The following is a 24,686-nucleotide window of genomic DNA, read 5'->3' as shown; positions in this document are numbered from 1 at the left end:
GTCTTCTCACTTTTATTCTCCCAATTCTCCATCCCACCAAGGGGGGAGTGAGTGAGCGGCTGTGTGGGGCTTAGTTGCCGGCTGGGATTGAACCACGACACAGGGTTAGACAGTGCTTACTTGTCTCAGTAGCGGATAGTTGTCCTAGTAGGTAGAAGTAGTCCAGGAGACTCACCGAGGTATAGCTGAATGACCTGGTTTTTGGTAGAAGTCTAGATCCTTGTCTCTCATGGAAGCTTATTCCCAAAGGATATAGGATTATTTCCTGGATCGTGAGAGTACAGAGCTCTCAGATACCTCTTAGCTACCCAGTAGGTCTTTGTCATCTCGGCCCATGACCCATTAGCAGAAGCAAGGAAGGTTATTGCTGGAAGCAGAACTTCTCTGTTGCTGTTAAATAGCTATCCTTTCTAGTCAGAAGTTTCCTTTGCCATTGTTGCAATGAGATTAAAAAATATTTTTAAGCATGTGAAAAATAAAGACTCAGTGTAACTTTCCTGTTGTTATAACACAATAATAAAAAAGACTGCATAGGAGCAATTAATTACTCTTTTCTTTCAAGCACTTAAAAGAAAAATGGAGCTGAAAATATTTCTTTGGGAGATACTGAAATACCTCATTAGATCTTTCATTTGATTGGCTATTGAGGTGATAATTCTGTAATAGGAATGAAAGTGAGGGTAGATTTTGCTTTTGATTTATAGAAATGTGTTAATTTGAGCTGAATAGATATTTTCTGATCTTAATATTTGTTATGTGTGAGTATTGTTTTGTAATAAGTTGTTTCTAGTTTTATTTTGGAGAAAAAGCAATTCTGATGGGGACTCTGCTAATTCTGTGCAGCATTGGAGAGGTATTTCTGGGGAAATGAGTAGTTGAGTTTTTAATAACCTGCGATTTAAGTAATTTTTTTCATTAAATGGAGTGGTGTTCTCTGCTTATTTAATAGTTACAGAGTTGCATGTCAAGCGAAGACTGAAAAATGCAGAGGAAATAGTATGTATGTTTAAATAATTAAGTTAACCTTTATTTAAATCATTCTGTTCCAGTGAGATTACAAGTTTGTACAGTAGAATAGTGAAAATGGCCAGAACAGCTTCAAATTAGCTCTTTTTCATAAGCAGTCATTACATTTTCTGTTGTTCTGCAGCATATAAATGGTAAGCTTTGTAAAGACTGGAATCTACAGATGAGCTAACTCCCCGTAGTTTCTTGGTCAAACACTAGTGAAATTGCACTTAGTTGTATATTAAATACTGACTCCTACCTTCATGAAACAGCTTTGTGGTTTCTGTGTTACTCAAGCTAGACAATTCTCTAAGGTGGCCACCATTGAAGATACAGTGAAGAAAATCACTGTAAGAGAGACTCAGTGGTGCGCTCCTTTTAGTAGTACAAGATAATGTAGTTTTATCACAAGATAATGTGATTTCAGTATTGTGTTCTACTTAGGTTTTTAATTTAACCAGTCTGATTCTGGAAGCCAGTACGGAAGAGCGCCTAAACTGCAGAACTGGGGCCTTGGCATGTATATTTTTGTAAATACAAAGCTATCCAATTTCCTGAAAACTCTGATTCTGCCTTACAAGTTAGTATAAGTGATCTTGGCATTTTTTAGGTTTTGACCATTTGTTTCTGTCTCGCCCAGGTCCTGAGAGTTTCCAAGGTTATCTTCGCAATCAAAACATTCTTTCTAGTGGCGGTTTCATTTGAATGATCTGGAAATTAGCAGGGAGTGAGAATAAACGGGCACAACCCCCATTATGAAAGCCTTTGTGTTAAGTTCTGAACTTTTCTCTTTTCATAAGGTTTCCCCCATATGAAAAATACTCTTTTCTAAACAGCTTCTGTGGCTTTTTCTGTGGTCAGCTTTTCTGTCACAAATGCAGTTCAAGCATGTGAAGCAGCTTTTGGCAGGAGTGTGCCAGTATGCCTTTGACAAAAAGGTTAGGTTCAGCAAAACAGAACTCCTTCGTAAAAGGGTTGCTGCTTATAAAGAGAATTTCCTCATTGGAGAGGCTTCCAGCTCATTTTTATCTCCAAATTGTTCGATGTACCATAGAGTTCACATTTATTTGTTTTTTGCATTTTCTGGTAACACTTTTCCTTCATCTTCCTGTGTCAGCACCTGTGTAGAACTTGGACTTCAGATTTTCCAGTATTGCTCTCAGCTTACTGTGTTTATTTTAATTATCCCTAACTTCTAATAGAGAACAGGAGTTGGAAATAACCCTTTATAGCCTGCATGTAGAAAAAAAAGTGATTTTTTTGACAGCTTGAACCTTACTAGTTTGCTTTCCCCTTCATCTTTTTATATTCTCCAAATACATGTGACTCATGTATACCTGCCATGAGTTCAGGTACTGACTTGTTTGGGGAAAGACTTAAAGAAATTAAAGAAGTAAGAGCCAAAGAGAAGGCGGCCTGGGGTTTTTGGTCAGGTTGCAGCTCTTCTTTTCAACACTATTGTATTTGTTTAGGAAATATATTTAAACATATTTCTGTATGCTAAAAATAGTATTATCCATGAAACCTAAAGGAAATTGTGTGGCTTCTTTCAGTAAAGATAAAAAAAATCTATATTCAGATTCCACCTTTGCCAGATTCATTTATTAACTCAACAGAATTTCATCTCTGCTTTACTCACAGTCTTACTGTCTTTAACTTTTTAAAATCCTGATGAAGATCAATTTTCACCTTATCTTGGAAGAGGAAGACAGGAGTATAGTTGACAAATATGTACAGATGTTAACGATAATGATTCTTGTCCCTTATTCAGAAGACTCTTAATGTGTTTTCACCTGTATTGCCACTGCTGCTACAGTGCAATCTGTGTCAATAACAAGGAATGAGAGAGGCAGAGGTCTCTCATATTTTTTAATATATTTTTAGTTCCTGCATTAAAAAACAAAAGCAAATCTAGTATTTGATTTTTTAAAATCATCTTCTTGTTATCTTGATTTTTTTTGTTTGTTTATTAGAAAACTATTTCATATTGACTTCGAATGCAACTGAAGATCTAGCTCTTATAAGATGTAACAATAAACTTCTGAAAGCTTTAAATTTGTTTCCAATGAAATTGTGTTTGGGACATAAGTACAAGGAAGCAGCGCTTTAAAGCAGTCTGCTTTATATTTTTTGTTCTATATCATATAGAGGGAAATATATAAGGTTTTTTACATGTTAAATGTGTACTAAGTGAAAGATTTTTCTCTATTTTATTAAGTAAATGAGGGTGGTTTTTTTGGTGGAAGATTCCATAGTTAAAGATGTAAACCAGCAATTTCTTGCTTCTATAGCACAACATAGTTCAGAGCTGAGATTAGAGAAACCCTGTAGAGTGGCTAATACTCGAGGGCATCCCCAACTAGAAAAGTATGTGAATTTAGGCATGGGAGGAAGGAAGGATCTGCTTTAAATTTAGTGTAGGGTCACTGAGTCTTAATGATAGATTAAACAAGGGAGGTGGAATAATGAATAGGGGTATGCAATGTGTAGCACTAATACCAGAAGTCCATGGTTTTCACTGGTTATTTAATGTCTTTTCCCATATGTTTCTGAATAGAACAGGTTATGGCAGGGATGAGCTAAGGAATAGCTTTGTTAGTGAGTCGTTAAAGAGATTGAATTATCTTTTTTAAAATGTACATGTATATAGGAGAGCTGCTTGTTAATAGTATAATTGGGCACCTTATATACATATAACTTAAATGTAGCAATATTAGTAACTATATTTGTAATTGATATGTATGTGTTGACATTCTTAAAATACACTATGCGATTGTCTGCATAATTTTCTTACCCAGTATGAAACTAACAGTCATTCCTCGGTTAACGCAGAAATGAATTTCTGATTCTTTCTGAATACTGTTGATGTGAGGAAAAACCCCCAAAGAAGTGGTGATTTGGTAGACATGAGAATGAAATGGAGGAAGATGTTTTTGTTAGGACATTGACTAACAGCTCAGTAAACCTTGTCTTATACTTTATTTTAATGTGAATTTAAAATAACATTAGTAGAATAGCTATTAAAACTCAACCACGTAATATAATTTATTAAATTCATACTTAAAGTGACTGAGAAAGATACCACAGTTTACTTTAGTGTTGAGTTCTTACCGAGTTCCCACATGTAAGAGTCTGCCAACTAGCTGGTACCAACAACCTAGGTGAACCAAGCAAGTCAGCTGTTGAGTTATTGATGGGTGTCTGAGTTAATCCATTTTCTCTTTTGTGTGGTGAAGATACCAGCAAGGCTTTAGAGAAAATGCGCTTTGCATGTCATTTTCCCTTTGACTTACAACTGTGATTGCAAGCTACACTGGAAGGTGCAGCGCAAGTCACACTAATAGCTTTGTCCTGTTGTTGCAACAGTACATACAGTATTTGTGAAATTAGTATTTTCAGATCTGTGGCTCATCTTTTTTAGATATATCTTGTTGGCTGGCACTGAGAATAAAAGGGCTGCAGAGAGAGCCTACCCATCTCTCTTCTCTAAGCAGCAGGCTTGCTGTGATCTTTAAATGTAAAAGTGGAGGGGAGAAACAGGAAACATTCAAGTTAGACGAGTATTCGAGGGTTTCTCTACATGACAGTACTGCACAACTCTCTGCACAGTCGTGGTACTTTGCTTCACAAGATTCATAGATTGAACTGCTTTTTCATATAATGTCTAAATTTGCAAATATTTTCTAATATTGAACATTTAAAAAATTTTGAATAGATTTTATATTGTCTCTAGTAGCAATAAAATGTGTTGTCTCATAAAAGAGTATTTTATCAATTGTCTAGAAGTGAGACAGTAAAAAACACATGGCAAAATACTGATTTGGTGATGTTCCATTTCTTAAACTAAAATTAGTAGACTTATCACTTAAAATAAGGATTGTCTCTGAAGCATGTGTGGTTTATGCATCTTCTGAGACTTTGAAACAATCGGTTTTTATTCTGAAACGTGTGGGGTAGGAATGGAGGAAGATACTGTCCATCAATGAAATGTGTTAAGGAGCATGTCTCCGTACTGTAATTTGAGATTTGTGAGTGGCAGTAGGATTTAGTCTCTCATTGGACCAAAGTGGAAAGAAATTTAGAAGAGGGAAAGGTGGTTTTTTTAGTATGACTACAAATGTTGCACTTTAATTAAATGCAGTAAGAATGGGAAATATAACTTCTATTCATCTCCTTATTATTAAAATTACCGTCTATCTTACCATTTATTGATATGACTGATTACTTTTGAGACCCATGGAAATGCACAAGTAGGGAAGCCATGAAAGACCAATGTATGTATTTATCATGCTTAGGCTCTTGCAAACTAGTTTCTTTTGAATGAAAGATGAGGGTGTTTGTCTTCAAATAAGTTAGTCTAAGTTTTTCTTTTGTTCAGAACAGGACAGCTGTGAAAATGTAACAGATCTACTTTCCACTGCAAGAATCACATCAACGATCTCTTTGAGTGATAATTCAAACTCTAAAATTAATCTTTAAGGCCCTTATGAGTGGGGACCTGACTATATCCAAAATATTTGCTATGCTATAACTCATTAAGACAACTAATTCCTTAAAAAGGAAACAACACAGCCAATACAAGATACAGGAAAGTAGAATACAGACTTTTTGCTGAAGAGTTCACACACTAATTCCTGACAAAGGAATTGGAACAGATTGAAAGACAGGAGCTGCAAAATTAAACTTGTTTGCACGGTAGTCTTGAGCATATGCCCATGTGATATGGACAGGCTGGCATCAAGCCTGTGTAAGTGGTATGCAGATTTTTTCTTACTTCTAACCCTTGTTCATGTTTTACTGTTACTCAGTAGTGGCAGTAGCTTCTGGCCCTGGCTCTGGTAGGTCTGAGAGAAGCTGGGATACGCAGAAAGTGTATTTAGTAGTTTAATCATGTTTTCATACCAATTTTAAATAGCTTTGTTCAAAATTACTGCTCTGGGTCAAGTGCTTAACTTCATGGTCAGTAAGTGTCAAGGTATATTTTTCTCCAAGTTACTGATTTAATCATTGAGATAATTTATTAGGATTATCTAGTAAGTCTGCTAAGTATGCAATCCATATGAAATTACTTGTCCTTTGACTCCCCATGATCTCTTTCATCAGGTTAGCCCAGATACACACTGTTACCCTGGTACAGTCTTCTGTTGCATTTAGTAGACTAGCTGTTTCAACTAGTTGTTTTCATATGCCTTTTTTTAGCTCCAGAGATCATTGAACGGGTCAGCATAATTACTCTTTTCTAATTTGCAGTGTTCTTCCAATCTTTCCTGGCTTCTTCCTAGAGATATTCTAATTCAGCCTGCATATTCTTTATTATATCTGTCTATCTTAGCTCTGTTACAGCCTTGTATACTGCTGCAGCAGAGTCCAAACTAACCTTCTGGATTTCACGTAACTTTCCTATCGTGCTTTCTGAAGCACTCTGAAATCTGCTGGAAGGTGGTAACTAAAAGTAACATTTTCTAGTGGTAAAACGAAGGTCTAATTTTTCCTGCCAGATGCAGGATCTTGCATGAGTATGGACCTCCAGAGTTTGTCCCACTGTTTTTAAAGGGGTATTAAAATATTAATTTTTAATGGAAATAAAATACCTGATGATTGTCAATTTATCAACATTTTCAGACATAAAAGCATCTGGAATTGGGATGGTAGCATTAACAATCTGTTTTGGTAATTTTTCTGGTTTTTACAGCAAATTAATATCCTTCTTTGGGGGAGCAACATTAGAAACTGTATTTACCCTTTATTTTGCAATTGAGTGCTTTGTCAAAAGAGTAGATGCCTTTTGATAGTGATCTGGTAACAGATGACTTAGTAGCAGTTGCCTGTTGTCTTTCATAATGTGCATAAAGGTCAGTTAAAAGTTTTCACTGAGCAGTGCTTCTTCAGTTAGCTTACTAATAAGTATATTTTCTCAAATGACTATTCCTACTGAATAGAAAAACAAACTAGGACTTCAAAATGTATCTTTTCTTTGTCAGTGTCCTATATGTAGAACAAACAAACAAAAAACGTCATATATTATCGTCAGTTTTATTTTGTCAGAAGTCTTTAAGGCATTTTCACATAAATTTGTAAAATTGTTTTGGCAGTAAGTCTTTGTTGTTTGATCTCTCTTAACCCTAATCACATCTTCCTTTCAATCTCTAATGTCACAGCTAGCTCAACTCTAATTCGTTCATACCCGATTTCAACCTCATGCTTGTGTGCTGCTAAAATGATTTTTTTATCTGTTTTTTTAAAATACTCATGTGTCTTGCTTCAATTTCTTAAGAATGTGTTTTACCTTCTCCTCCTATAGGAATTTGTTTCTTCTTTTAACCTTCTATTAAAAAATTCAAAGGGTCATGTGGTTTTAAGTTCAGAGGGGATTATCACAATTAGGTCTCCTAGGCACTAGAAGTAATGAATAATAATAATAATGATGTCGGCTGAACCTTTGCGCAGTGCAGGCCATATAGCAGCAGTCAGTAACTTCTGCATCAACTTCAGAACACTGTAACTTGCATTTAGCAATAACGCTCTTCTAGAAGGATAGCTAATTTTACATATTTGAAGATGGAGATCAGCAAAGAGGTTTCTTTATTCCACAGAATTAAAATGTGCATGTATGCTGGCAGAAAACAGGCATTGAGAAGTAAAACATTTTAAAGACACTGAAACAGTTGTATATAGAATTTTAATATAGTGAATATACTTAACGTTTGCCACTTGCTGCAGCCCAGGAAAAGGCCAGATCCAAAGCGGTGGCAAGAAGTAGTACCTGGTAGCTTGAAGAGAGCTCAGATTAATTCTCAAATGTCAAACCTTGTCCGGGCAGGAGACTGAGGTGGGGAAAATATCTTGCTAAATCTTCGAGGGAACATCTCCTGTGCTTGGAACATCCATCTTTTCAGATTATATTGTAGGTATAGATATATATTGTGTGAGGCAATCAGAAGTTTACATGTCAGAAGATTCAGTAAAGTTTAGTTGAAGCCTTGCTTTTATTTTCTCTTTCAAAATTAGCAGGTTTTAACCACAAAAATATACTAGTATTACCCAATGGACCATTTTATTGTAGGTTGTGGTGTTAAGATACTAACTTGGCACAGACCCATTAAAAAAAGGTCGTGACAAAACGACATCCAAGAACGGTTGGTTTAAAAGAGGTTTAAAATATGAAGTCCAAAGAATGAAGTAGAGGATAATAGAGTATTAATAATAGTGAAATCTATAAAAGTAATTTATTCACAACGTTATTTCCATTGCTGAAAGTGCTGAATGCCACTTTACAGGCATTTACAAAATGTAATGAATTTTAGATGTCACTACATTTAATGAATTTTTAAATGATTTGGTGATTCCTAAACTGGATGGGCTTCTGATAACAACTGCTAGTTAAGCAAAATTTCTAAGTTATTTGAATAAGTGTTACAGCTTAGAAATATAGTAGTTCAATGAGGCTATAAAGTGAGTAGGTAATGTCTCTGAAGGTGTCTTTCTTTAAACTGTAGAATAAATAGAACACAGGCAACTAGCTTAGGAAAAAAACAATTTATTCTTTGAATTTAGGACTTTCTAAAGTTGCCAGTAGTATTTCATGTAAGTGAAACTGAAGAATTTGCATCAGTAAAATGGAATTAACATTTTTGGTTTGGACTTTGCTTGATGACTAACTGTGATCTGTGATGGATGTAAATCTGGGGGAATGAGGCTATAAATGCTTAGCTGGGGAGTAAAGAATCCATATGCCTTTCCAGAAGTGGTACTGGGGAGTCTGTCCTCATATCTAGTATCTTATTTTCCTAAATGAGATATTTTTTGCTAAAATATTGTGGTGAGTCATCTTTCTGTTAAGTTTATTGTGTTTTTACAGATTCTTTCTCCTGAAAATTTTCCTCCCTCCCCCGTTTTAAAATACATAATAGCAAAATAATGCATTAATTTTTGCGTTTACTACTTCAGCCACTTAACCTTTCTTCATAGTGATCTATTTCTTCTTGTCTCATGACTTAAATTGGAAATAGGGTGGACTGTTTATTTTAAAGTATTAGTTTAATCCCTGAATATATGAAGTTCTTACTCTGCTTCCCAATGACAAAAGGAAAAATTAATGTACTTCAATCTATCTATCTTTTCTACAATATCTATCTTTTCTAGATATTGAATTTAAAGAATTGGAAACATCAAGAAATGCATATGCTGGACTTTGCTTAGCGTTTCATGTGACTCGGTCGTCTCTGAACGTCTCTGAATCTTATCAGCAAAATGTCACAAAAATCACACATTGTTTTCCAGACCTAAGTTAATTTGAGAGGTTATATAATGACTTCAACAAGCTTTCTAATGAAGGCGTTGATATTTACTGAGTACTACAGTACAATACAGTCCATTTTTAACAGTAGTTTAAACTGAGTTTGTTTTGGTTCAAACACTGTTCCGTACACTCTAAAATGAAAGTTGGATGCATTAGTGGCTTTTCTGTGTATAAAATGTGTTTAATTACAGGAAAGTGATACTTGAAAACATAGCAGAAAATTTTTTTTTTTTTTTTATTGTAACTTGCTGATGAATTCTGCTTTGTATGTGGCTGACGTACAGTGGACATTCAGGTTCCCTTAGGGTCCTTTAGGAAGGTTTGAAATTGCGTATTGTTTTTAATTTGAAAATGAAACAATCTTAATTAGAGGGAGGAGAACAGTACTTTCGCTAGGAATACAAGTTTTGGTGCTTTCATTTGTTTCAGTTCTACTTGTCATGATAGTATAAGCAAGTAGTGTATTCCAGGCATTGAATTAAAAACAATTATGTTAGAATTTAAGCTGCATTTTTCTCCTGCATTACACAAGAAAAGAGGTTTCAAAACTTCAGCCTACTGATGGGGAGAACTTAATAAACGGAGGCCAAAATATTTTCAGAGGTATTAAAAGCAAAAATAATAATTTAAAGGAGGAGCTGGGAAATAGAAAAAAAAATTAATTAGAGGATGTATTGTAGTAAAACACACACTTGAATTCTTGTGTGTTTCAGAAAAGCTCTGAATCACAACTGATTTTTGGCTGGCAAGCTTGGGTGGGAGAGGAGTTTTCTTGCTTTCAGTATAGATTTTGGATTAAATATTTCGGTTGGAAGTATATTTTTTTCCTTTAGATTACAACGGAGTGAATTGAGTATATGTGCAAATGTAAATAGTTATTTTAGCATAGTGAGTCTACCATGGAGAGTTTGTGGTATGAAATTCTTGCAAAGCAGACACCGTTACAAAAAACCCAGACTGATTCTGACATCTTAATTCACTAATTGAAAGAATTCTGTAATTTAAAATTCAGTCAGCCGCTAGAGAGAGAGGCCAGTTATCATTTCTTTAGAGATGCATTATTGTTTCTAAAGTAACGCCTACACAAAATGGTAAACAAAACTGTGAGTGGAGCAGACTTATATCATTCCCCTCAGACAAATCTTGCCTAACGTTACCCGAGAGATCTGCTTTGGGTGCTAATGTTAGTTGTGGTTCATATATTCATATTGCAAGTAATGTACTGTATCCTGCTTGTGGGTAGCTGGCTAAAAATTACTGCACATATCACCTTTTAAAGTTAAGAAATTCAATTTCTCATTGACCACTGATAGCCTTTGCCTGATAAAATGTGAGATACTTTTCCCCTGCAATGGGAAAATTTTAAATATGGATCACTTATTTTTGTTTTTCATTTTCTCTCCTAACTTATTCCACTTCTGCCTTGCTTCTTTACTACTACTGTGGACCAAATCTATGCAATAAGTTGTGGCAGTTGTGGTTCTTTCTCTCTAGTTTTACACCTGTGTGTTTCTAATAGTTCTTGGTAGTCCATAGTTAACTGAAATTACCCTTTTATCTGACCCATGCTCTTTGTTCATAACTATTGATAACTTTCATATTGCCACTTTTTCTCTTTTGACACTTCTCTGTGCTTAGAAACTTGGTAGATTCTGTCCCAGCGTCCAGTGCCTTACTGCCAGGTTCCCGAAGCTCTTTGCTGTCTCTGTCGGTGGAATTTTGTCTGATGGAGGTGTTAAAGGCTTTCTTCTACAATCTTTTTGCACCAAAATGCTTTTACTTACTTTGCATTTGTTTCTGTCATTGCCCCATCCATATCACTGCTGTCCCCTGAAACTTTGGCTTACTTATTTTGGCTTCTCCTCTGTTACAATGTCAAAGTCAAGATTCTCACTTTACTATCAATGTCCCATGCAACCTTGCTCTGTCTGCATCTGATCTCATTTCCCTGCATCCCCCAACTCACATTCCACATTCCTCACAGTCCTCTGACTTTATTGCTCCCTTTGTCTGCCTTTCATGCACTCATTTTTGCACTGTCTTTCATGCTGCCTATGTGCCTGGAACAGTCTTTAGCATCTCAGCCAATTTACAGCTTTGCATAAATTATATTTAATAATAAGACTAACAAAAGTTCATTATCTACATTATTTCAATTAACTTTGTACCTGCATAAGTGGAAAATAGCCCGAGGGAAACTACTGTTAAACTTTGTTGTGATTCAAAGATACAGATTCAGGCATGACAGTTATTTGATGATTCAACGTAATATTTAATTTTTTTAACAATTTGGTAGTTGTTAGATTTTTTTTTTTAAAGTAGATTTCAGATTTTTTCTAATTCACAAATAAGAAAATAGCTACTTATTCCTGGCAAGCGAAACCCCCAGAGGGTCGTCATCAGCACATTACCTGGTACAGACTTCTTGCCTTGTGATACGTTTTACTTCATTTTATCCTTACTAATATGGATGTGGAAGGGCTTTGAATGTTGGATTAACTTCATACCTACAAACAAAGTGTATCTTTTGTGTTTAACCTTCATATTAAAGCAACATACTCATCTGCTTAAAAAAACAGTGGAAGATAAGAAAGTAAGACTGGGAAGCTTTCTCAGCGTGTTGGCTACTTTGATGTATTTTTGGTTTTTTTAATGTTAAAAGTTGTTTAATATTGTAACTCCCTTCTAACACCAGTGAAAATGAGCTGAAGGTAAAACTTCGTGTGCTTTTCCAGCATCAGTGTATAGCTGCAAGGCAGGGCATTCTGCAGGAATTATATTTAATTTTCCAAGTAAAATCGATTCTGAAATATCGGCGGGATTTTTTTTGTTGTTTAAATGGTTGTATTGATACTGTTCACAGCTGAGTTTTGCAACCAAATAGATGAGATGTGCCTTTAATTTGTTTTTAAATGATCGTATATTCTGAAGATTATAATCTGAAGGGCGGCTGCCATAGTAATGTGCCAGTCGCCATGGCGTCTGAACGTTCCGAAAAGAAATTCGGGGCTGCACAAAGACAATGCCACCAATTAGTATTTCGAACTGATCAAAGGTGGAGAACCAAAAAGTTTGCCCATACACGTAGCTCAGTGGATGGCACTAGAAGTTAGCTTGGGTTACACAAGTCTATACAGATTTCAGTCCTCCTATCAATATCGGGTGAATTTAGAAATAAAAGCCTTCACATAGACTTCATCCGCTTACTATGCTAACTTTTTTCAGTTACACGAGTATGGCTGTAGGTTTTTATTTCACTGGCCTAGTAAGGAAGCAGTTTATAGTTCTGCTTTATACGTGTCTCCAGAACTTTTCCTCCTTACAGAATTTTTAACTTTAAACTGAATTGAAGTCAGTTAATAAAAAGGGGTTTTCTGTTCTCGACTGGTAAATATTCTTTGTCTCTAAAACTTTTGCAGTCTGCTCTCTTAATAGTATTCTAATTATCAAAGAAACCTAAAATTAAATAGTTATTTAAAAGCAAGCTTATTTTATCTTTAAAAATTGATTGTGGCTTGTTGTTTGAAAGAGGACTACTTTGGCATGAATTACAAATCCATTTATGATCTTAACTCAAGCAGTTTGTTTAATCAAACATTACTCTGATAAGTCTTACATGGTCCCCTACCCGACCAGGTCTGTCTATAACAACTAGTTTATTCTGCGACGAGTTGCTCAACAGATGTCATTCTGGTAGAATAATGCAGCAGAATACTTGTGCGTTGGCTAAAATTACTTCAACTTTGATCACTTTTGTCCAGCACATCAGTCTGGCATTGTGCTTTATACCAACATAACACTTTACCCCGAGCATGCCTTTCAAGCTTAGAATAGCAGAGGAATGTTATTGAATTCAGTGCAGTTACAGATGAGTTAATGAAAGAAGGGAAATACTGTTTTTTTCATAATGCCTTTCTGTTGTACTTTGGAATTAAAAGGGAATTTGAGGAATGTGACTTCTGAGTTATTTATTTTTATTTCTGAAGGCTTTTTGAAAACAATATTATGTAGTGGTATTGATCCCACGTTTCTGTAAATAAGTTTCACTTTTTATTTGAAAATAGCTCATTTTAGAGTTTTATATTGTGAAAATAACATTAATAGACTCTTTTTGATATGTAATTGGAGTTACCTGGTTATCTCACAGGGGCAGTTTATCCTGATATTTAATGCAAGAAAACTAAAATTGGAAGAACTATATTCTTGTGATCACAGATCAGTATTGTTACATTTTGGTGGGCTGCTGTGGGGTCAGTATGGAGTAATGGCATCTCTTTACCTTGATAGTACTGCAAAATGAATACTGCACAGCAGGCTACTTTCTTGTTAAGAAGCACTGAAGAAAGGCTGTTTGTTTTGAACAGTAGGAATGAGATCATATACCAAGTTGTATAGAGGTCCATCTTCCATAATTTCATTTTTCACAGGTGCGTGTGTGTATACATATGCGTATGTATATATATAAACACCATATATATATTTGAAATTAATTTAAATATGTTTTTAATAATTAAAGTATATGTGTATTTTTTAAAGCATGATGACATGCTTAATTATGAGGAAGAACTCCACTTTAATTGCTAATAAATACTTCAGAATTCTGTGTCTTTAAACAAAACAGTGTTCTTGTTTTAGCTTTTTAATTAAAATGTAGTTGTAAATTTTTTAAATGAAACATAGTTACCAGATCAGTCTCCCTGCAAAAACTCCTGAACAAAACCAGTATTAACATAAAGGTTATTGGGTGTACATGTAATTTACCAGTTTTACATAAAAAGGAGAGATATCCTAATGATTCTAAAACATACAATGAATGTAAAGCTGAGCTGGAAATCCAACCCAAATATATGTTATGAAACGTCGAAATAAGGAACCCACATGGTCTGACTTTCATGCTTCAGTGAGATGTAGAATCAGAGTTGGAAGTAATGTATGTTGCTGTTGGATAATAAATTGAAGCCATTGTTTTCCACTCATCTGTGCAGAATATGTATAAAGCTTTAACTGATAGTATTGAAATTATTATCTGCATAGCCTAGTTAACTCCAGTAATTCGTATTCCCGTGCCAATATATTAAATCTGTCCAGCAATGTGAAGCAGTTCTTCACTCTTAGTAAGAGGCACTTCATTAGTATGAAATAATGATACTACTACTACTACTACAAGTAATGAGAGTGAGCAACAATAATTGAATGGAGGATTGGAGACTGGAAATACAGTAATAGCACTGTACTTCCTTTGCTCTCTCTGTGCCCTGAATTTTCTCAGTAGTATTTATTTGTTGGCAAACTCATGGAGCAGGGCCACGAAGAGTCTTTTGAAGAATGTTGCCCAAACGAACATTTGTGAGCAAGCATATGTGTGGAAATCCCTGTCTCCTCCCTCAGCCCCTTAGGATGTTTACAATTATTAGAACAGTTCTTTTACCACTTAATGTCTGCACAGGTATCCTTCATCCATGTATTAATGTGTTTGAACTGGGCAAAATTTGAAAGAAAGGGTCCATGCAGCATTCCTCTCTAAAGATGATCCAGAGGAAAAGAGTTTTGGTGCTATTTCATTATGCAAACACATTTTTAGATTAATATCTACTGCCAGATGTTGCATATACATTCTGTACTAGAAATAAATGACAAATTTTGAGGGAACATACGCACATTCCATATGTTTATATTACCGTACTACCTTACCGTGTATTCGAAACTCAGATGTGCTTCTGTGATGAAGCTATGGCAAGTACTGGTCAATAGGTAGGGTAAAATTCTATAAAATGTCTGCATAGTGGGTCGTTGGTTTTATTGCATTATCTTCCTAAGAATGGTAGTTTAGAATTACCTTTCATTCATTTCTTGACTAGGAAAACTTTAAATACGTGGATTATGTTAATATTCCTCATTTTGACAAATTCCAGCTTACTTTCTGATTTTTTTTTTTTAATTATTTCTCTGTTCAGAGAAAGTTGTTAACTTAAGGTAAGTGCGCTACACTACAAGGGGTTAGCTCAAAGATCTTTTCTGCTGACAACTATATATGATTTTTTTCAGTTCACAGAATTATTAGTAATACTCGTAGTAGAAGTTAGAATACAATTAATTGTTGGTTCTTTCCAGCTGACAAGTGAACAAATGAAAAGCTAAAGAAGGCATCAGAGGACAGGTTTTGGAGTAGTCTTGGCATTTGCTTTAAGTCAAATCTTACCCATCTGCCTTAGTATCTTTTGGTTTGTGTCAAACACCTGGTTATTGTGTCTGTTAGCGTTAAACTGTACAGCCCTCTTAGAGCTGGGAACAGGATGCAGAACTTCTGATTTCCTCAGATATTCTGTCTAGTGAATGGTCATGTAGAACATTAGTAAAATGTATCAAACCTTACTTTTATCTATTTGAGAGTGTTTTTCTGGATATAATATAAGTTGTTGACATCTGTACTTGGAAACTAAAATAGACCTGTGAAGATAGAGGAGGACCTTGTATTCCCAGCAGTTTTATGGAAGACAAACCAAAACCCAACATTGCTTGCTGTAAGCTTTTTGTTGTTCACAGTGCTGGTGCAGCTGGGCAGTACTTACATGTGCTCATTCCTTGTGCAGCCTTTACATTCAGGTATAAGATACCATTCAGAATTTGAGATATCACTCTCTATCCCAAGTAGAAAACTACATCTTTTTGTGGTTTAAGTAACTACTTACCACAAAACCTGTGATAAAACATGTCAGGTTTTTTATCTGTGCTAATGTTTTTGTGGAATTTGTTTGCTGTATTTTGCAGCATTCTTCCTGTATTTGAAATTTTCAACCCTTTCTTCTTTTCCCCCTCTCTTCCTCCTGACAACCATCATGTGAGATGATTAATGGTAGCAACTTGTATCTTAATAGCATGAGAAAAGAGTTGATGTAAAATTAGTTTGCTTGCATTTTGTTAATAAATGTTTGAAATGTGTTGTCTTCATTGGAAATGTGCTTATTAATTCTTATTTTCATGTTTAATATACTCACTTTTACTTTTGGATCCCATTTCAGAAGCTTACACAAAACTAGTTGTATTCTTATTACATTAGATGTAGCATGAACCTAAAATTTTAATATTAACTAGAATATATGAACTAATTTTTATTAATACCCTCTGCATCCCCTTGTTTTGTTCATTGCTTTGTGATACTGTTTACTATGAAAATTTGTATTATGAATTATTTTACACATTTATGATACTTCAGTAATAATGACTCATTACAAATTATATGTTATGGACTTTTTTTTCTTTAACATAGTTTATTCAATTGCTTTTGGTAGCACTGAAAATCAGCAGTACTGTATGTAGGCCTGTGGAACACATCTGGATCTTTGAGTGTTAGAGGAACCTGTTTTACAGTAACTGGAAAAAATTAAAATAAAAAGCTGGGGATTATGATGAAAATAATGCCATTTGCCTCTATGCTTTTGTTAGTATACATTCTTGGTTTTTTTTTTAAATTTACTTTATTTTTTTACCAGGTAAAGCGGAATGTGTATGACCTAACTAGTATCCCTGTCCGTCACCAGTTATGGGAAGGCTGGCCTCCTTCTGCTACAGATGACTCGGTAAGCAGCTTTGGTTCTCATTTCATTGCTTCCTGCTAATAGATGATTTTACTTGAATTTTTGATCAGAGTCACCCGATAGCTTTTATTGTCCCCTATGCAGTAACCTCTCATAACATAATAATTCATAACATATAATCATAACACATGATTCAGAGCTTTATCTTGAAAGATACTATTACTAAAGTATCGGCTTAGTGATGCACATTTCCGTGGAAATTATTCATGTGTCTCAAATTCAGTGCATGTTTTAGACGAGGACGAGCAAAGCTGCGCAACATTTTGGAAGTTGAGGAGGTCTATTGCAGTGATTGAACTTCAGGAAAAAGTCCTGGTTTTTACAAGTATTCTGAGTGCATATCTAGGTATTTTCCTTGGCTGTGTCCATCAGATCATTGGTATGCTTAAGCCTGTGTCTGCCTTGAAGCAAGAGGTGTTGCTGTTGAGCTCAGTGGAGAGCTTCACTTGCTTTTCAGGTTATCTACCTTGGTTCTTGCTGGGCCAGTAAGAATGTATGGACATTCACAAGATTACATTTTGAAATAGTAAATAATATGTATACTGTACAATAGATATTCAATTTTCAAATGCATTTTGCAGCTTTTGGAATTACCATTATTTAGAAATGGAAGGAAATTTTAGCTGAGATCAATGTGTACCCTCAGTAACAGAATCATCTGACTGAATTTCCTACAAATTCATTAAATTGTGGGACTTAACTGTGGAATTCCATTAAATATTAGACTTGCTTCATTGCATGGTTGTCCCTACATTGTATTTTACAGCATGTCTTTCATTTTTGCTCAGACAGTATTCTTCTGGTAGTATGTTCCCACTGCCAGCTAGTGAGATCCTCCTTTATTTAAAAAAAAAAAAAAAAAAGCCTTAAAGGCTGAATTAATTCTGTAGTTATGTTGTGTATAGATTTTGTGACCTGAGAAAAATGTAGAAAGAAATTTTGTATTTTTATAAAATCATTCATTTAGACTAGGGATTTAACCTGACTATTCTACAAACTGAAAATGGAATTGGGATTTGCTTTCTCTATGTTAATTAACATTATCTTCAAAGCATTGCTTTCCTGTACATTTCTACTCTCTTCTTGCAGAGGGAGAATTGCTGTGTAAATAAGACTGCTGCTTTTTTGCTCTGGGTAAAGGGTTTATGCCAATCAAAAAAACCCAACAAAAAAACCCAACAAAAAACCAACAAACCAAACCAAAACCCCAAACCAAAAAAGCCAAAGACTATCTGAATTTCTAATATACTTGTATAATAAGTCTAGGGTAGTGTTTGCAGAAACAGTAGTTAAGTTTGAGAGAGTTGGGTAAATCTACGTCCATGTATTCAAGAGCATATCTGAGACGATAGATGTAAGATCTGAAATAAGAGCATGGTGTCATGTGGTAATTACAGTCTTTGAAACGCGGATCCATTTTAACATTTTATTAGTTTACGTTAGCCCAAAAAAGAATTGGAAACTCAACACTTCTAATCCGTTTTCCCACAGCTGTTAGGTTTTCCCATATTGCCCCCCGCTTTCTATTGAATGGGATACCTCACATACGTAAAACTCATAAATCTGTTTTAAGTCTGTTTTTACAAGTGACATTGTTGCAGGTGAATTTTTCCCCTTTTCATCTTTAATGAAATTGGTGAATTGCGAGTCATCTGCTCCAAAGCAGGAGAGTCCTCAAAGCTCACTGCTGGAGTCTGGTGCAGCTGAGACTTGTCAGCTGTGTAAACAGATTTGAATGTGTTACCAACAAAAATATAATTAATTTTTGTCTAAAATTAGAGGCCATAGCTTACTATTTATAAAGATTTAATGTTGGCAATTACTATCTATGGTTCTGTTATCTGAACATTTTTTCCTTTGCAGATTGGAAATACTCAGTAATAATTACTTTAGCAATAAGTCATGATGTCTTTAGTTCAGAGGCAAAATTTGAAATCGCTTTTTCCGTCGTGAGTTTTTCATTCGCTGTATTGTATAGTACTCTGTTGCAATTAAAGAGTTAAACAAAGACTTGATTAAAATACTTTTTCATTTACATGTTATGCAGCATAAGAAATACTTTGTAATACCACAGGAGGTTTTTTCAGTGCAGTTCTCGTTAACCTTTGGCTTAGCAAACAGGACAACTAAATAGACTTCGCATAATTGGATTCCTGTATCATCTTGAGTCTCCTATGAACCTGACAGACTACAGTCGTCTGACATTATCAGGAAATGTAGTGGAGTCAATAGTCGTTTAAAACATTGTTGCTTCATCTCCCTTCAGAGTTCTGTTCTCTGCTTGTACGATCTAATGAAATATGGGATACTGTATGAATTGTCAATAACTCTTTCAGATCCTTTTGCACACTTTCACCGGGGAAATGGGTATCAAAACCTCCACACGCAGGAGAATGTTTTCATGCTGTGACAGTTTGATTGTGGGAAACAAGGCACACGTAGTCTGTGGAAATCTCATTTCACCATTCAGCACGGACATATTTTTAGCTTTTATTGTGCCTGAAAAATTTTAATGCCACAAATTGGATCTGTTCTGCTAGTTAAAGTTCAAACAAAGTAAATGTATGGGTTTTAAATAATTCTTTTTGTAACAAGTTTACTTAAGTAAAACTTTATTTATATTAAAGGCTTAATTTCTTTGGTTTGGGGTATATATCATCAACTGATGTAATGAAGTCTTGAAAATGAAAAAATAATTACAATCTTATTTATTTAAATAGGTTCACGGTTTGTTCTCAATCTTTATTTTTATTTTGGGTGTAGTAACAACCGTAACATTACTGAGCTTGTAAAATTAAAACCAGACCAGAATAATTTACTGAAATTTCTGAAATGTATTCCATTGGCTGGACTTCTAAACTTCCAGTGGTAATTACTGCTATATTGCCCAGTGGAATGAGCAACTTTCAAATACGTATGTGTCAAAAAAGAAAAAAATTACAACATGGAAAAATTGTGATTTTAATTATAGAAGAACAGATTACATTTTGGATATTAGCTTTTTTACACATATATACTTGAGGTGAAACATTTTTCCCTCTTGAGGTCACTGGTTTTTTATTTATTTCGGCAGCATGAGTTTTTACCCCTCATGTTTCTGTTCATTTTGGTAGCATAGAACAGCAACATCCAATATGGGAAGGAGGAGAGAGGTTGCTTTTGTGCTGCTTTTGTTCGTGGTATTTAAGCTAAAACTTGTTTCTTAATTAGGTCATTGTTTTAAGTCGTTTCAGCATAGTGATGAGAAATGCCTGGCTCTTAATAAGTAACAACAGTGAGCTTGTCAAAATGGAGTATGTTTCTGCATGAAAAAGATCTAAAACTTTTAGAGTGAGGCTTGGAGGGGGAAAGGGGAGAGAGGCAAAGACAGAAGATGAAGCGCCCAGTGTCGTAACTGTGCCCTCGCATGCAGATCCTGCACAGAGGCACTCGGCAGCCGTCCTTCTACCTACTGCCGGTAACACTTTGTTTGCCTAAACAGTACAGTCGGTCAAGACCTCGTATCCTCATTTCAAGACAAGTAACTGCACCTCTTCATTGTATAGATAAGCCATTGGTTATTAGCTTAGGCAGAAGTAGTTCTGTACTGACAAGTTGTTTGTCTGCACGTTTCAGATGTGACACATGTGTAGCCACTAACATGTTGAGGTTCTGCATCATCCCTTGTGAACATGACCACCTTCAGTGTAGCAGATGTGGTTGATGTTCCTTAGCTGAATTTAATAAAGACTTCTAGGTTGTAATCAAAATTCTCAAATGCTTACATATGATCCAATTAGCACTGCTGTTACATTTATTATTACTTATTTCATTGCTAAGTACTAAGCACAGTCTGTCTGCACATATAGAAATTAAGAATGCCGATAAATAGTATTCTGGTACAAAGTCAAACCATTTATGACAGTTTTTGGCTGATCTCCAGATTTTTGAAGAGGCTGAGTATTAAGCATCTGAGTAATTAGTATTTGGGAGTATGTATTTCTTTCCCTTTCCAGGTCTTGCAAAGGCTTTCTGAACAGAAAATTTGTTACTGCATGCTGTCATTGTGATACGAAAACAAGTTGTGAGGTTTACATACACTGGCTGTTTAATTGTAATGGATGCCATGTCTGCGTTTACTGGGTCATTTGGAGTTTTCCCTCTAGAATTGATATGACTAAAGAATGAATTGTCCTGACAGAGAAAGTGTCTGTTAATCAGAGGCATAAAATTGACTATATTTAGATTAAAATATACACATCATTAGAAAATACTCAACTATTTTTTTTCTGTATAAGAATGTCATAATTAGAATTTGGGTTGTCTGTAATGTTAATTACTTTGCGTGTTACTTTTCTTCTGTGGTTTTCATCAACCGCTTGCGGTAGACTGGATCTGACAGGATCCTTTTAATTTAGGTACTTAGAAGAATACTTGCAGTATGTTTTGTTACGTGGGTTCAGGAATATTGTAAAGTTTCAATTTAACATTTATACTATAATCCCGACTTAGTAGTGAAAATCATTAGACAGTACCCAGTGTTGGAAGTTCATGGTAATCTATGAAGCAGGACATTCAGATCATTAAGAAATAGAAAACTGAGTAATCTAATAAACAGTTCCTAAATGTCTTTATTTTACATAATCTTCTGACTATGACTTGTGGCTTGCTTGGATGTTTTTATGTGGATGAAAGTATGATGACATATGTTCTTTCCCCAGGATAAACAAGGAGGTTACAGCTGCTCCTTCACAATTTTTTTTTTTTGCCCCACTGCCTTGTCTATTTTCTATCTATAATAATTAAGATAAAGTGATTGGAATTAATTTCTTTTATGTAAAAATTACTATTTCAGAGATAACCAGCTTGTGTTTGTACTTTTTTTCACAAGTAAATTTATTTAGGATTGTCCAATTTTAAAACATAAAATAACTCCATTTAAGTGATCTACACCTATCGCGTTGCTTTTGGGAAGGGTTTACTTCCTCACTGCATGATAGTAAGTCTTACAGGAGTGCAAGAAGTGCACACTGAAGACCAAAACCCATTGTATCGTTATATTAAAAATACAAATCAGCTTAGTAGCTATGATTAAAAAAAAAAAACAAAAACCACAAACCAAAAAACATCAAAAAAGCAACCTTTCAGTTTTCAGCTTTCTTAACCATGTTGCGTCCTGCTGGAAGAAATTATTTGTCATATTCTGCTCACTATTCTGCTTCTTGTGGTCCAGTTTTAATGTTGCTTTTCTCAGTTGTTAGCCATACTGAAAATGAAAGGAATGGGAAATGCGCTCTTTCCTTCTGTTTGATGTAAGGATATTTGGATGGCAGTCAGTAGCTGTGATTTCAGAAATCTGGGAAAATTAAGACTACCTTTCTTAGCTACCATAAAAAGGATTCTATTTTTTATAACTCATTTCATCCTTGAATTTAAATGGTCAATAAAATCATAGAATTTTTAGGCTGATCTCATGTTTCTTATGGGGAAGAGCAGCAAGATTGATTCGGACGTACAGAGGTGTATTGGGAGTTGGTGAGGTGGTAAGAGTTTGGTTTATGACTCTTCTGGTGTTCCAGTTTATTGTCACCGCTCAAATAGAAATTTCATCTTTGAGAGCAGGTGCTTCTATTAATCTCTTCTCTTTTGGGGAAGGAAGACACTTCAAAGAAGTGTGTTTAAAGGGGAGTGCAGTTGACTCTACCGCATGTGTAAGCTGATATTTTCGTAACCACAACTTATTTAGAGCATTGATGGTTTTGCTGAGACAGTCCGCTTGTCTGAAAGTATAGAGCCTTTCTTTAGAAGAGCACGTCCACATGGAGCTTTCTTAGTGTGTCATGGAGGGCTGAAAGGAAAATTCTCATAAATAATGTACTAGATAAAAGGCAGGTAGTATATCCAAGCTTGTGTCCTTTTCTGTCTAGACCAGTGCTTCCACTTGTTGTTCAGAATTGAGCCGAATATAGAGTGTAATTAGAAGGACTCAAGTTTCCTCATTAGATGTTTAGAGCTTTCATACCAGTTTCAGCATATCCCAGGTTTGCTTTGCTGCCCTCCCTTAACTGGTGATGATGCCTTGTGTTCTACAGGGAAGATTTTATAACTGTTGCTGCAGCTTTACTGCTTTTAGAGAACATAGTCTCTGGCTTTATCTGAGATTCCAGGCGCTGTTCATAATGAAGAGTAACTGCTGTCACATTGATCATCTCTTTTTTTTTTTTTGGTAAGTTTTTACTGCTGCTTTATTAAAAAGGAAGAAAATCCAACTATGTTCCAGCTATGGATGGTTCATGTTTGAATATGGCTTGGTTTTTGTTGCCGGTTCTTGGGCATAACCAAGCAGAGCAAGATAAGGATGTCCTTGCATTACTTGGCACGTGCAGAGACTAGCGCTGATGCTGATTTATTTGCTTATCTAAGGGAGGGCATGAGGCAAGGAAGAAAGGAGGATTCTGGTGTTAACTAACGTACCTCCTGTGTCCCACATATCTCCGTGAGGTTGCTTGTTTTTCTGAGCCACAAAATTTGCCTCGTCTGCCCTGACCACCAGGTAGATTTCCTGCTTAAAGGCATATAGTTTGCCCATTACAGTGTTTTCTTCTGTGCTAAAAATAAATAGTAAGGTAATGATTTAATCATTAGGATTCTAGTATGGAATGAGATCAGCTTATAAAAAAGTGATTTTGTCTCTCTGAGTTTTGAGATTTCCTAGGATGCATATTTGAAACTACAGTGTGTTAATCCTTTAAGAAGGATAACTAATATTTATTAGCAAGGTATAAAGAGACTTTATCTTTTCACCAAACTACCTCAAGCTTTGCTTCAGAGACTTATTCCAACAGATAAATTGAAGAACTATTTGTCACAGGAAAATATATCCTCTCCATGGGATATATTTGTCATTCCAGTTTACAAATTGCCTATTTTGAGTGTGCGTTCCATGGTTAACAGTGTATCCTAAAGAGTTCTGTCCAGTATACTGTAATTCTTCTTTCATGTTTTTTAATCAATATATTTATCAATATACCTGATGGGCCAAGAAGTTGGGATACTTTTATTCCATAGCTGAAGACTCGTTTGTACATTTGTCCTTTTTGATAAATTAGAATAAGCAGAAGGTTTATGCCTACAATTTTTGTTGGTAGTTAATGCAACCTCCAGGGAGAATGGGAATTACTCTAGAGATATGATGAACAGAGATCACTTACGATCCGCTGGCTTACTGGAGACTTGTTCTGTGACACGTTCAGTGCATTACGGAGTTGTGGTGTGCCATGTAACGGTGCTTTTAAGCTTTTTAAGGACAATTGCACTTGGGCATTACTGCATCATATTTGCTGATCTCCATCTTCTAAGGATCTCTGTTTTGGATGGTGTAGCGCAGGCCTTGAGAAATCAGAAGTGCTTTCTTGTGAGAATGCCAAGACTGTTAGGGAAAGCTGTGGCATAAAAACCACACATCCTTCTGACTGCAACAGTTGCCAAGACCTGTTGCCCATGGTTGTTGTATTGCTTAGTGCGAATTGATAAGAGTTCCACCCTTTGGGCCAAGGTGCCCAGAAAGTGGCCATACTCATTGCTCTCTGCTCTCTGCAAAGAGCCTCCCTGGCCAAAAGGCTACCTCTTCTAAATACATTAAATCAATAATCAAATCAATCTTGATCCCTCTCCAGTCATTGCTTAATAATGCCGCTTGCAGATGAAACCTCTGGTAGTGTTTCCATTTTTAATAAACCTCTACCTGATACAGTTGGTGAAAATTGTTGGTATTGTCAGTGGGAGCATTTCTGTCCTTTACTGTC

General features: G+C 35.4%; 1 protein-coding gene across 1 annotated transcript in view; it reads left to right on the top strand.

Moving 5' to 3' along the window:
* FAF1 (Fas associated factor 1) overlaps nucleotides 1–24,686 on the top strand; it is a gene marked incomplete at both ends in the record, with an annotated part of 172,736 nt that overhangs the window by 70,735 nt on the left and 77,315 nt on the right. The window contains one exon of the mRNA XM_082002714.1: nucleotides 16,798–16,884. Coding sequence (XP_081858840.1) covers nucleotides 16,798–16,884 — 87 coding nt within the window. The remainder of the gene's footprint in view (nucleotides 1–16,797; nucleotides 16,885–24,686) is intronic.

Source organism: Phaethon aethereus, assembly GCF_964289735.1.
Source record: "Phaethon aethereus genome assembly, chromosome: 8".
Lineage (NCBI taxonomy): Eukaryota > Metazoa > Chordata > Aves > Phaethontiformes > Phaethontidae > Phaethon > Phaethon aethereus.
Note: the sequence above shows the minus strand (reverse complement) of the source record. Positions and strands in the feature narration are given on the sequence as shown.